Here is a 14,249-nt window from a genome sequence, read left to right on the forward strand (position 1 = left end):
ACTTTTATAAAAAAAAACTTGTAGTTCGAATTTGATACAAATTTGAATTAGTTCGAACAAGAAAAAAAAACTTTTTTAAAATCCTAAAAATTAAAAATTACATAATTAAATTCATAAAATTAAAAAAAACCCACTACCCGTGGCCGAATTTCGCCCAAATGTGTTTGATTAGGTCTTCTTGTAGCTCAATGTGGGATCGGGTATCGCGCATTGTGTTCCTTGTTTCGATCCTCTCGCCCACTATCTTATGCACACCTCGGCGTGGGGGAGACCTCACGGTTGAGCTTCCGGCTTCACCCTCATCGTAAAAGCTAGTCGCCATTGGTCCTTCATCAGCTATAATCATGTTGTGCAAGATAAAACACGTGTACATGATGTCGGCGATATTTTTCACGTACCACAGCCGAGACGGGGCCTTCACAATGTTGAATCGGGCTTGAAGGACCCCAAAAGCTCTTTCGACGTCTTTCCGACGCTGCGCAAAAAGAACCCGTCTCGGGTCTTGCGGGTTGCTGAGCGTCTTCACGAAAGTCGACCACCTTGGGTAGATACCATCAGCGAGATAGTAACCCATGTGGTATGCATTTCCGTTGACGGTGAAGTCGATCGCCGGTGATACACTATTCAAAACATCATTGAAGAGTGGTGAAGAATAGACCACGTTCAAGTCGTTGTTGGATCCGGCAATACAAAAATATGCATGCCAAATCCATAGGCGGTAGTCGGCGACCGCTTCAAGGATAAGTGTTGCCCCCTCCAAGCAGTCGGGCAATTCTTCCACCTCCAATGCATGCAGTCAATGTTGCCAAGCATACCGGGAAAACAATGGACTGTTTCGTGAAGACGAAGCAACCGTTGACAATCATCGGTGGTGGGTGCCCGAAGGAATTCCTCACCAAAAGCTGAACGAACACCGTCGTAAAATTTTTTAAGGCAAAGGATTCCAGTCGACTCACCGACATACAAATACTCGTCGAAGAGGTCAACCGATTGCCCAGTAGCAAGTTGTCGGATGGCACACGTACACTTCCGCAACGCCGAGAGACTTTTCCGACCGGTTGCGTCTGTAATTGTTTGAAAGTATTAAAAACGGGCGGATAATGTGTTGACAATACGCATAAACAAGCGTTTTGACATGCGAAAACGGCGCCGAAAGTAATCTTCCGGAAACCGCAGTTGGTCGGAAAAATAGTCGGCAACTAGCCTTTCGTTGGCTCCCTCCCGGTCACAATGGATGTAGCGGCGAGTTGATCTAGTTGGTCGAGGAGGAGGGGCGGGGGTATTCGCGGTGACATAGGCTTCATGGGCGGCACAATATTGTTCATAGTATTCTTGTTCTTCGCGCTCCGCTTCCGCAATGAGATTGGTGAAATCCATTTGAGAGGGTTTGAGTGAGAGAGGAAGATGTAGATAAGTTGTATGAAAAAATATGAATGAGAGATGAATGGGAGATGATTTGATGTGAAAAATGGATGATAAATGTGTGTATTTATAGATGATTTTGGGAATAAAAAAATCAAAAAAATTCAAGAAAAACGGTAAAAAACGGCCATATTTTTGAGAATCTGAAAATATATATTTTTTAATTTTTGGTATTACTTTTGATTTAAAAAAAATAAAAAATGAATTTCCAACGGAAATGCCGTTGGCCAATCAGAACGTGCCACGTCAGCTGCTAGCTGGCACGGACGTGCTCGATGCACCGAGCAGCGCTGTGCCAGCGCCGAAAGCGCAGCAGCGGACAACGGGTGCCATGCCGCTGGCACGGACGGACGGACGCCGTCTTTCAACCGTTGCGGATGCTCTAAGTCTGGACTTGCTGTTTCTATCCACAAACATAGTAGTACTGTAATTCTCAAAGGTATAATTCCTAAAAGCTAACACCCTCATATTCTTAACCTTATCTGCTAGTCAACAGATTATCCTAAGTACTCCCTAAGAACTCTAACAACCTTACAACCATTCAATAGGTGAATATTTTGATGACTGTGTGCTAAATATCTAACACATTTATCCAAGACAAAACTTTAGAAAAAGATAACATGAATAACGCAAACCAAAACAAACAGTAAGATCAGTTGCATTGGGGCATTTTATAAGAGATACAAATCGTGAATCCTAAAGCGTCTGTTTAATTCTTTGGAATTCAAAAGTGGAAGTTAACATCACCAAGTAGCTAAATGCATCAACTACTCACCAAAAACAAATGAGCTGCTGATCGCCGGAGCTCCGAAATCGCCGCCGCTAATCATACTGAATGATCGGCAGAATCCTACTCAGCAAGCCAAATCCGGCGCCCCTCCTCCCGGAGTTCACACAGTCAAATCCACAGCCACACTGCGGGCACTCGAAGAAATTATCCACCGGGAAACTAGCCGACGCGATTCCGACGGACAGCTGCAATTCATCGCCGTTGCTCGTCACCTCGATTATGTTGATCCAGAAAAACAGAATTTTCACCTGGATCCCGTTCAAATCGGTGATCTTATTCTTCGCGATGGTGCCAGTAATGGTGCTCTTGTAGTTGAGATCATAACCGTTGACTGAGTAGCTGCAGCTGCCGCCTATGAACACCGAGAATTTGCCGGTGGCGGTGTCGAGGTCGTAGCTCGTGACGCCCTGGGGCAGGAGGCCGGCGGGGAATCCATAGGACTGGAGCAGGTCGTAGACAGAGGGGGGATCGGCGGCGGCGGCCGAGAGGAGAGAGAGGATTAAGAGGAGACGTGCAGCGGTGGTAGACATTGATTGCGGCGGCGGTTTGGGGGAGAGGAAATTGAATGGAGGTAAAATTGGGAATTTGATGGATAGGAATATGAAGTTGAATTTCGTTAGGTGCCAGGCGCCTTAGTAGTATAATACTTTGACTAGTAGTTGCATCCTTCATTTTCGCATCCGATAATATAATACTCATATCAATAAAGTTCGAAATCAACGTTTCTACATATGAAATTTAACTAATTATTCAATTTGACATTACATTTCTTCAAATCTGTCATTATAATGTAAATGTGAAATAGTGAAATACTGAAATTTAAAAAAAAATGAGATGTTAAATATCATAAGCACTCTTTGGTAAATCATGTTATAATAATGTGGCATGACCTAGACATTAACTTTATTTAGGAGCATCAGCAGATAATCTCTCCATATAATAATCTAGTTTATTTTATGTTTTATTATTTAGTTACAACACATATTATAAAAATGGGTTGAGTCTTTTATTATTATTAATAAAAATGAAGAATTAAATTCTTAATCTCACACTCTGCTATCTTTTCTCCCTCTTGTAGAAATAACCATTCTCTTCAACTCTCTCAACTCTCTCAAAATTAGGCTATTTCCCCCTTCTTTTATCTTTTTTTACAAGTAATTTTTCATATTTTATCAAATTGGTGCTTACATTAAGTTCTCATCTTCCAATTAATTTACTCTTCAACCACCATTTCTATTGTGCTGTCAAGCTCCCCTCTCACCACCATGTCTGTTGCGCTGTCAAGCTCCCATGTTTTCTGATGCCAATTTGACTAATAGGATTCGAGCTTCGATACTCGTGGAGCAATACGGATGTTGGATGGTAAAAAGGTATCCTCACAAAGAACAGGTGATCGACATCAGAGAACTCGTGATAGTCAAAATATGCTTCAATATCCAAAATTCATCCCACGGGATTAACACCAGAAAATCGAGCGGGAGAGGAGCTTGACACAACATACATGGTGGTTGAAGAGTAAATAAATTGGAGGTTGAGAACTTAATGAAAGCACCAATTTGATAAGATATTAATAAAGAATTAATACATATGTAACAAGAAAGAAAGTCTCTAGTTGAGGTACCATGAGGCATTTCAACGTGAAAGAGAATGAGATTAATTAATTTAATTCTTCATTCTGTTTAATCATAATTATGAAATACTCGATACATGTCACACCCAACCTTATCTGACGTAACTACTTATAATAAATAAATTCAAAGCTTTAAAATAAATAATTCACACGTCAAGTAAATGAAACCCACATATTATATAAGTTCAAAACCAACATTTATCAAGTACACATTTCAAAATATTCTGAAAAGTAGTGGAACCCTCTCACTACTCAATATACTATATATTTATCTACATGCAAAAGTGAGGAGGAGGAGGAGAAGGTTGCCAAAATGTGTCAGCCGCCGAACCTGATAACACGTGCAGTTCCTACGACCCACGTCAACCAAAAACTTCACTAATATCTTATTCCTGAAAAATAATGGTGGGTTATATGAGCCACAACTCAGTGTATATAAACCTTACCTTTAATTTCACACACAAAGATATAAAACACATTCTTTCTTCAAGATATATCACCAGAAGTAATAAACATCATAAACAATTTAATATTCATATGCATATGCCTCTCTGTTCTTTTTATTATTTTGTGACGGATCAAGCCTGGTATCTGCCCGGAATTTCCATTGTATACGACCCGAATGTCCCATTGGCTTTGTCCATATATATATGACCCGAATGTCCATTGCCATTGTATAATATGACTCGGAGGTCCCATTGCCATTATATACATATATATGACCCGAAGGTCCATTGTCATTGTATATATGATCCGTAGGTCCATTGCTATTGTATATGACCCGCAGGTCCAAATCAGATATAGTAATTCCAAATAATAATACTATATGATCGGTCGTTTGTTTTTAAATTTGGTGGAGAGTGTTGCGTGCGTAAAATGAGATTGTTGGTTTGCATGTCAATGAGATGTGTATGAGATGATAAAAGCATGTTTGGCTTAAGATAACTACGTAAGTATTGTCCAACTAAGTTGGAGGGGAAATGGCTTGTTTTATGGTGAACTCTTTTGAATGATACTTATGTAAATAAGTAGATGTTGGATGTGGAGTTTTTATTTCATTAATATATACTCATAAGAAGATCCTCAAATTTTCTTTTTTTCCTCATCTCACAAATGATGCAATATTCTTCTCATTTTACATCTGGGACTTTACCTGCTTGGCCTGCAAAACAAGGAAGTTGGTGGAATGTGAGCGATTCAAGAATCTTTTTGGCTTTTGTATCTTTTTTTATAATAACGTTAACTGAGTGAGAGTCATTACACATTCTAGTTTTATAAAAGCAGTGTTTACCCAAAACGAAACTATAGATATTTGGTTAGTGAGCATTTTAAGTCATTCTATGCTTACACATCATACACTGCCAAATAAAGCCAAGGTTGACAGCTGAATAAAAGTTCCTATTGTATATTGTTCCATGCAGATCACAGTCAGTTTGAAGGTTTGTATACTCACCACAGGTGTGCTCTTCCCAGCTCGCTCTGTTATGTAGTCACACGGCTCGAAAAAACCTCCATATGCCTCCGACCATTTCTTCAATTTTGAATATACATATCCGGAATCGATGTTATTGGCCCAGTAGTGGATGCCCCCCCTGGTTCAGACAATAGATACAGTTATTATATTCTTATTAAAGGAAATGAATAGAAAAAAGAATCCAGATGCATACCTATATGAGGGGAAGCCCATTGCCAATACAGAGGCTACATCAAGATCGGATGGCCTCATTACAACTCCCTCTGAGATTACACGGCATGCTTCATTATAAGCAGGAAAAAGGATCATCTCAGCTATCTCAGTATCAGACAGTTTTGTCAGTTGTTCCTGTCAACAGAAATATACTTACATGATCTATGTGGATTTATGGATAAAAAATATTTAAGCATTCTTTTAAATTGAAAGAGCACTGTAAAAAAACATCTGGAATACTAGCAGGCAGCAAAGATGAATACAACTGCACCAAAGCATATATGAATATGCACCTGCACTTGCATCAATATTCACTCTTGAGAGAGAGAAAGACATCAGAGTTATCAGTTAGATTCCTTACACTTGTAGCTTTTATTGTGTACTTCCTTAACTCCGGATCTGGGATAGCCTTGCCGCAGTCATCATATTTGTAGAAACCCTTACAAGTACTTTCACCTGATATAAACGAGAAAATAAATTAGTTGTTCCATTAGAAAATCTAAACTTCCATAAAACTTCACTACAAGTTACCAAGAAATACAGAAAAGGCTGAGAAGTTACCTTCACGGTTAGCATTCTGCAGAATTGGAATCAGTTTAGGTTTGTAGAACCTATCTGGAAGACGCTCAACAAGTGTCCAGATCTCCGTAAAAACTTTTAAGTCCAACCATGTCAATCATTCTGCGTTGTAAATTCAGAAGCAACACAAACATGTAAAAATATTGTGTGGGCGTAAAGAAGCAGAATTGTGCATATCCAGAATTACAACTAGGTATATAATTTATCTGATAAAGTAAAAGTTTTACAAACACAGCAAATTCTTCCATGTAGTTAACAACTTATTACTTCACTATGCTGTTTCTTACATGAAAAAAGAAGTTATATGGAGTATTTGCTTCTGCTCTCTTTTCTAAGATTTTGGAGATGATTTTGATCAACGACTTATTGACTAAAACACAAGTAAGTGGCAAAGTAGTACAAACCCAACATAGAGTATTCCAGCATACCTAAAGGGACCCAAGTCCATCCCAAAGCTTTTAAGAGCTTGATCAATCTGGCAAACATCCACACCTAATTCAGCAAGCAACATTGATGCGTGCAAATATGTAACAACCATGCTATTGACTCCTTGGCCATTGCAATCACTGACAACAATTGGAGTTGTCCTAAATTTTCTTGCAAAACCTAATACATCAGCCATTGCTTGAGATGACACCCTCTCAGTAAGAACTATTTCCATAAGTGGCATGACAGGGGAAAGGCTGCATCCAGATTGTGAGAAAGGTTTCAAAAACAACTCAGGCAGTCAAAGCAATTCACTAGCATAGTAACATTATACAGTACCAGAAAAAGTGAATCCCAACAATCCGATCTTGGCATTTGGTCCTCTCACCGACCAATCCCAAACTGAATGTTGAGCTAGTACTAGCAAAAATACAATTCGGGGGACAGTGCTTCTCAAGATCAGTAAAAATATCTTGTTTGGTTGATAAAGTCTCGCACTCAGCCTGCCAGAAGTTTAGGAAATGCAAGGAATCAGGGAAGTTTTATTTCCAATTTCACATATTTAGCCACTATTGTCAATATCACAACTTTGCTAGAATTTTATCATTTCCAATAATTTATGAGACAGATAGAAAAGGAGATCAACCTCGAAAGGGATTAGGATGGTCTCTTTCAAGCCAAATTTACTAGTCCAATTGCACACTGTCAACTGTGACCTACCAAAGTCTGACTATATCGTTTTTATTCTCTTCAAGGTTTTTGTCCATTGTATGACTCAGACATCATATACACATTATTTGATTAGAATACTAGACTTTAATGATCAACATTGCTCTTCAAGTAAATGAGTAACAGACCAGATATTGTGAAGTATATTTAAAGGTTACATATGCAGCATTTCATGTGATTTCCAATTAAAAATACAGGTAATTCACTTTTTTCAATCAGCTGTGCGTAGATACAAATCTAAAATGTGAACTGAAAGTTTCTTTAGTTCCAGGACACAAGCTTCTCCTATTTCATGCAGCTCTTGCATAGAGAAGTAGCAAGTGTTACAACAGGAACTTGGAGGTAATGCAGGTAAAAAAGTATTTAGGAAATGTGGTTTACCTCTATCACCAAATCAACATCTTCAACGCTGTCATAATCAAGAACGCCTTTCAATAGAGTCAAAGCCTTTTCAAGCCCCTGTTGAGTTGTCTTTCCATATTTGAAGTGGGTGTACAAATTATCTGCCACAAAAGAATAGCTTCTAAATATTGAGCTTTTTACGCTTTATAAACAGTGAAACTTCTGATTTTGTTCATATCTTCCAACAGATGCTCCCTGTTCTGCTCTTTCAAGATAACTTGGTAATTCTTAAGAAGAAGTAATGCTACAATCTCCGAGCTCATCAATCCACCACCAATAACAGCAACCTTGTCTATAATTTTTGGCAGCAAATTCATCTCATAAATCTGAAACCAGTAAGCATCAAGTAAGCAGGGAGGCAAGAGGGATGATAGAATTAGAGGGATCCTTAAGCACATTGAAAGAAAAACAATGCAGAGATGGACATTTAATGACTATGATCTGTTTATTATATAGATTTTTACCATATTGATAACTAAAAAAGTTCATATCTACCATTAACAAAAATATTAATATCTACATATTCAAAGTACTCTAGTCCTAACCATCTTGTCGTTCAGGCATCTTACGGGGGGACATAAATTTGACAGACTTCTACTATGAGAGGACCAGATTTCTCAACCAGATAGGTTTTTGTGATGTCATTATACTAGAACTTACTAACACAATTATTTAAATCAACATAGGGGAAACTTCCTGCAGAACCTTTGTGGTTTGGCGCTGAGCAAAGAAAAGTGGACTAGGCTCTTGCATGTACTAGATTGCCGAAGTTCATGGAGAGCTATTGTTTCCTGGAAGTAGAAGTCAAATCATCATAAAATTGCTAGTAAGTAGTGCAAAACAAGCAGAAAAACGTAAGGAGTATATTACCGTCCATAGTGCATCACGGGGATCCGAAACAACGCCCTGTTCGATCAAATCGATGCACACTAACGGGTGCTCTACATTTGGATTTTGTCTATGGACTTCCATCCTGGCAGAGTTAAGAATTGCTCTTGCTTCTTCCAGGGTTCCTAATTTGTCGGTTTTATAAAGACTAATCACCCATGGTTTAGTATGCTCCACTATGTCCAAAGCCCAGCGGCGAGCTACTTCAAGAAGTTTATCGGCTGGAGCAATGGCATCCACAAGGGACAAAATCCGAGCCTCCTTCCCATCTACTCGCTTTGACATCTGATACATACCAAAGAATTTAAACCATTTGCAGAGCACCAACTGAAATTCGGGAGGGGACGAGCACCAACTGAGAAGAGAAAAAAAATTCATACCAACATCATTTCCAAAGCCTTTGGAAGGCCCACAAGCCGTGGAAGCCTTTGTGTTCCTAGTATGAAATCACATTTTCAAAATAACACATTATCATGAACAAAGTGGCATATTCGTGAGAAGAAAAATGGTTCTATCATTCACAATTTATCTCCATGGCATGAATGGTTGAATTCCGTGAGAAATCCTAGTATTTCATAGTTCCAACATGAGAGGAACTTTGTTCCCAAATGAGGCATAGGGCAAGGAATCAAACAAAACATGAACTATTAAAACCTGCAGTACCTCAAGTCCTGGGACGACCCCATACTGAAGTTCAGTAAGGCCTAATATTGCAGAAGAAGTTGATATGCGGGTATGACATGCCTGAAAAAAGAAAAGTACTCTTAGCTCCATAATCAACTTTTAAATGGATCACTACATGCATCAATCAATGCTCTTAAATTGGTTCTGAAACTGTTCATCGCATAGCTTTACTGAAAGAAAAGTGGTCCCTTCTACAGAGTTACATACATTTAAACAAAATGCAAATTGCCACCAATTTTGGGAAAAGCCCATCAAAGACTAAACAACTAAGAAAAAACCAAAGAACACTATGTTATCAAAGTGGAGTTAACAACTCCTCATATTTAAATAGAACCATGAAAAAGCTATCAAAGCTTATCATGTTGCTACATACAAGAACGATCTCCATTGCACCGCCAAGAGCAAGGCCATCAATAGCAGCAACGATAGGTTTATTTGCAGCTACAGTGGAAGAAGAATCGGTTAAAAAGAATAGCCAACAGACCTTCCACCCGGTAAAGCAAAATTTGGTAAAAAAGACTACCTTCCAGAGTGTCAGTGATAAAATTGATCGACAGAAATCCAAGCTCCTCTTTTGCTGTTACAGCTTTACATATTAGAAGACATTACAAGAATAACGAAGTTTTAAACAGGAAAAGCACGAACAGAGTCAATCTTACTCTTCTTTTCTTGTTTACCACCAAAAACTGTCACATCAGATCCACCTGAAAACTTTCTGTTTGTGCCTGTTTCAGTTAACTATGGGCTATGGCATTATATTAACAAAAAAAGAAAAGAAAAACCAATTCTATTTGGACGTAACAAAAATCTGCAATTTTACCAGTAATAACAATGGCTTTGACGTCATCTCTCGACAGAACTCGTTCAATACTCTCTTTGATGCTAACCATCACTGTGAAACAACAAACATGTTATGGAGGTCACGTAGCATAGATATAGAATGAAGACAAAAATAATCACTAGTCATAAACGATCGAATTCATTCTCGAATTAACCGGGAAGCACCGGTTATGAACAGCTCATCTACTTAAGTGTAAATCGCAGTGATAGAATCAATCAATTACTGAACTGCAGAATTCGGAAACAAAGAGTAATAAAAGGTCCAAAAGAGTTAGAGATACCTTCGGCGGATAGCAAATTGAGAGGTGGATTGTTGATCGAGACGACGGCGACGCCGTCGGATCCGACCTCCACCAGCGTTTTAGCCAGCATTGTCGTCGCTCCGGCGATGAGTAGAAAAGTAGTAGAGTAATTGACTTGTGTCGTGAAAAGATTCCGAGTTTGGCGCATCCATCGCCTCCCTATTTATCTACAGACTCTAGACCATACACCAAACTCAAACTCAAACTCAAACTCATTTTTTATATTTTCTACAGATTTACACCAATACAGCACCAAATATAGTGCTACGGCAAAAATTTATGAGATACTACAAATCGGTCCATTATTATTAATTATGTGAATTAAAACAAGAAAAAAAATTACAATGATAAATAAAGATGCTCGATTTCAAAAGTATTTGACTTGATATGACGCAAAAGAAATGAAATGCTCCTCTAGACTTGCAATAGTTGATCAATCGTGGGAACAAACTCAAATTTTGAGTCTTGCATTTTTTCAATTTTATGTCCATATTGTGGTAAGTTGTTTTTTTTAATTGTGATATTTTTAAATATATTTTGATTTATGTTTTAATTTTATCATAGCACGTGAAGTGTATGTTAATTTTCAAGATGGTGTATTTTTTTAATATAAAGCATATTTAATACATAATAAGAAAATTTATTTTATTATTATATTTAATTTAACTTTTTTATATAATGTTGTGGGATTAATGTGTAATTTAAATAAGTATGTAGGTGTAATTGAAAAGGTATAAAAAGTAGGTGGATATTGAATATTCTTTTGAATTTAAATTTGGTGTAAACGATTGGAGTAAAATTACTTTTAGTATTAACATATATTAAAAATGAGTTTGAGTTTTGTCTAAATGGTTGGAAATGGCCTCAACACAACTGCATAGCCTTAGTAGAACCCCACCGTCTTCTTAGTTAAATATTCGTATGCACATTTACATTAGAGATGACGATTCAATCAAAATATATAAATTACTACTTCCTCGATAGTAATAGAGTCATTTTGTCATTTTAGTACGTTTCATAGTAGTAGTGAAGTCATTTTTCTTTTTTTTAGTAAGAGTTAATACACCTATTTTACTCTCTCTTACTTTATCCTCTCTTCATCTTTCTACCTTTTTCATTTTCTATTTTATTCCTCATTTACTTAACTCACTTAACACAATTTCTCTTAAATCACGTGACGATAAGAAACGCCATAATTACCGCGAAACGGAGGGAGTAGTATTTTTTTTCAAAAAACAATACTCCCTACTTTTGGTTTCGTATCATTGTTTAATAATAGAACATGTGTTAAATATTAAAACTATTTTATAAGTTTGCAAGCTAGTTCGTGCTTAGTGCTGTAAAATTATGATTACTTATTCAATCAAAAACTGTTTAAAACATTTTCAATGACTCACAAGTTAGTTGATTCGTACACTCAAACGGTGATTATGTTGAAAAATAAGTGTAGCACTCAGTTGAATGGATTAAAGTATATAGGAGTACAATATTAGTTGGGAGATTAGATGTATAATCCATCATATTATGATGAGGTGTGAGGTGAAGTTTGTGATTAGATTGGTGGTGCGTTTTTAATAAGCTGAGCTTAATCAACACAAATACGTGAATGAATTACTACTCCTACAAGATTTGATCAAATAAATGCTTTAGCAAAATTGTTGTTGATAACAGAAGTTGTTGATAATAACAAAAAAATCAAATTTCTTTGGGCCGTCTTTAAAATCTATCAATAAATGGGCCTATTACATTCAAAATTGTTGTTCGATTAAATCTTGACCCATATTCAATCCCAAATAAATACTGGACAATTGCTTCTACAAACCCTAGTTTTCGGTCTCCTCCATAATTATCCCCATTTCCAGCCGGTGTTGCCGAACTAGATCCAACCATGGTGAGTCGTGTTTTGAGCTTCATTCCGTGATTCCGCCTTACCAGCTTTCTCTAACTGTTTGATTGTGTTATGTCTAGGGTATAGATTTGGAAGCCGGAGGCAAGAACAAGAAGACCAAGCGCACCGCGCCTAAATCCAATGACATTTACCTCAAACTTCTCGTCAAGGTTTCTCTCTCTTCTTCTCACCAGATATTTTATGGTACGATGGATCTGATTGGTGAATTTTGGTGTGATAGTTGTACCGGTTTCTTGTGAGGAGGACCGCCAGCCGTTTCAATGCGGTGATATTGAAGCGTTTGATCATGAGCAGGGTCAACAAAGCTCCGCTCTCGCTCTCTCGGCTCGCACAGCTCATGAAGACCAAGGTAGTTGCCTTTTTATTATGTTTATGTCACTGATTAGCCTTTTAAGTTTTGATGTATTTTGTTATTTGTATTGGTGTTTTCAATTTTGGTTTAACATTTGGTACTACAATTAGGAAAAATTTTGGCAATCAATGGGAAATTTGTATTTTTATGCTGTAGTGCAACATGTATAACGGCATTGCCAAATATTTATACTTTATTGTCGATTGGTTGCTTAATCTTACCTTTTGAGTTAATTGTGTTTGTATTATTCAAATGAAACGTTATGCACATTAAAAGTTGAAAATGGGCGTTGCCCAATACTGGGAAATTGTGTTAAATATTTGAAATTCAATTCATTTATCTGTTGGCACATGGTTTGATTATTCTGTTGGTATGAGATGTATTATGTGGGATGATGTATTGGTACTACTCGTTATGTATATTTGGTAATCATAGTGTGATCATATTACGATTTCAATCACATTTGTTATCCTCACTAGTTATATAACAAATGCTAATTAATTTTTTTTCATATTTTTTGTCAATGGCAGGAAGACAAGATTGCTGTTCTTGTAGGACCTGTGACAGATGATATTCGGGTGCATGACATCCCTGCCATGAAGGTTGCTGCCCTAAGGTTTACAGAAAGAGCCAGAGCTAGGATTGAGAAGGCTGGAGGAGAATGCTTGACCTTTGACCAGCTCGCTCTCAGAGCTCCTCTTGGGCAAAATACGGTAATTTATTCTCCTCTTTTGACTCTTATGAATTGCTGGCATACCAATGTAACATGTTGAAAACAGTGTAGCATGTTAACGCATGTAATGTTTTCATTAAGTTGAGAAACTGTTGAATCAAAACTTTGATGTTAGTATCTTGTTGTCTTCTTTTTAAACTAGTTTTGTATGCCTAATTGAAAGAAAAATTTATAAATGTTTGAAAGCTATAGTGAGTTCTGCATGCATTTTGGAAGAATGGCATTTGACATCACATATTTTGCCTCTGAAATGGAAAGAAATGTCATTACCTTATCAGTAGTTCTACCCAAACTACTTTCTAGAAATATCGTTCCAGTGTATCTTTAACATCAAAATGAAAAGAATCTCTGTTATAGAAAGAATGGCATGATTTTTGAGATGAAATCCTAGTAGCAAAAGAAAATATTAATGGCAATGATGAAACAAATCCTAGATTGTACCATAGATATCTATAGTTTTCTTTCAGGGAAAAGGTAGGTCTTGTGTTCTTTATAGATTCATCCCTATTTATAACTTTCATATATATGATCTTTATATCAACTCTGGAATATCAGCTAAACCATGCTTCTGCAATACAGGTACTCCTTAGAGGTTCTCCTAAAGCTCGTGAAGCTGTGAAGCACTTTGGTCCGGCTCCTGGTGTTCCACACAGTCACACTAAGCCTTATGTGCGGGCTAAGGGAAGAAAGTTTGAAAGGGCAAGAGGAAAAAGAAACAGCAGGGGTTTCAGAGTTTGAGTTAATTATTTATGTTGGCAAAACCAAAAAGGGGATTTTGGCCTTCTCTCTTGAGTTCTGTTTTTTTCTTTCAATGTATTATGGATTCAATTATCATCGATTTTACTCTATTTTCTAGGAACATTTTATTGCTTTAAA

At 37.3% G+C, this 14,249-nt stretch overlaps 2 protein-coding genes and 1 pseudogene across 2 annotated transcripts; 1 reads left to right on the plus strand and 2 right to left on the minus strand.

Annotated features, from left to right (window-relative positions):
- Positions 1 to 2,026: 2,026 nt before the first annotated feature.
- On the minus strand, positions 2,027 to 2,862 carry LOC121793658. Its single transcript, XM_042191698.1, has one exon. The coding sequence runs from the start codon at positions 2,740 to 2,742 to the stop codon at positions 2,245 to 2,247; it is 498 nt and encodes a 165-aa protein (XP_042047632.1). The 5' UTR covers positions 2,743 to 2,862; the 3' UTR covers positions 2,027 to 2,244.
- Positions 2,863 to 4,877: 2,015 nt separating this feature from the next.
- On the minus strand, positions 4,878 to 10,514 carry LOC121794458 (annotated as a pseudogene).
- Positions 10,515 to 12,155: 1,641 nt separating this feature from the next.
- Positions 12,156 to 14,249, plus strand: LOC121797400 (60S ribosomal protein L18-2). Its single transcript, XM_042196154.1, has 5 exons — positions 12,156 to 12,270; positions 12,348 to 12,437; positions 12,509 to 12,637; positions 13,171 to 13,353; positions 13,953 to 14,249. The coding sequence occupies exons 1-5, from the start codon at positions 12,268 to 12,270 to the stop codon at positions 14,109 to 14,111; spliced, it is 564 nt and encodes a 187-aa protein (XP_042052088.1). The 5' UTR covers positions 12,156 to 12,267; the 3' UTR covers positions 14,112 to 14,249.

This window comes from Salvia splendens, chromosome 3 (assembly GCF_004379255.2).
Source record: "Salvia splendens isolate huo1 chromosome 3, SspV2, whole genome shotgun sequence".
Lineage (NCBI taxonomy): Eukaryota > Viridiplantae > Streptophyta > Magnoliopsida > Lamiales > Lamiaceae > Salvia > Salvia splendens.

Coding starts and splice junctions, on each gene's coding strand:
- LOC121793658 (XM_042191698.1), bottom strand. CDS start 2,742: ATGTCTACCACCGCTGCACGTCTCCTCTTAATCCTCTCTCTCCTCTCG.
- LOC121797400 (XM_042196154.1), top strand. Junction 12,438..12,508: donor ACCTCAAACTTCTCGTCAAG/GTTTCTCTCTCT, acceptor TTGGTGTGATAG/TTGTACCGGTTTCTTGTGAG. Junction 13,354..13,952: donor CTCCTCTTGGGCAAAATACG/GTAATTTATTCT, acceptor TCTGCAATACAG/GTACTCCTTAGAGGTTCTCC.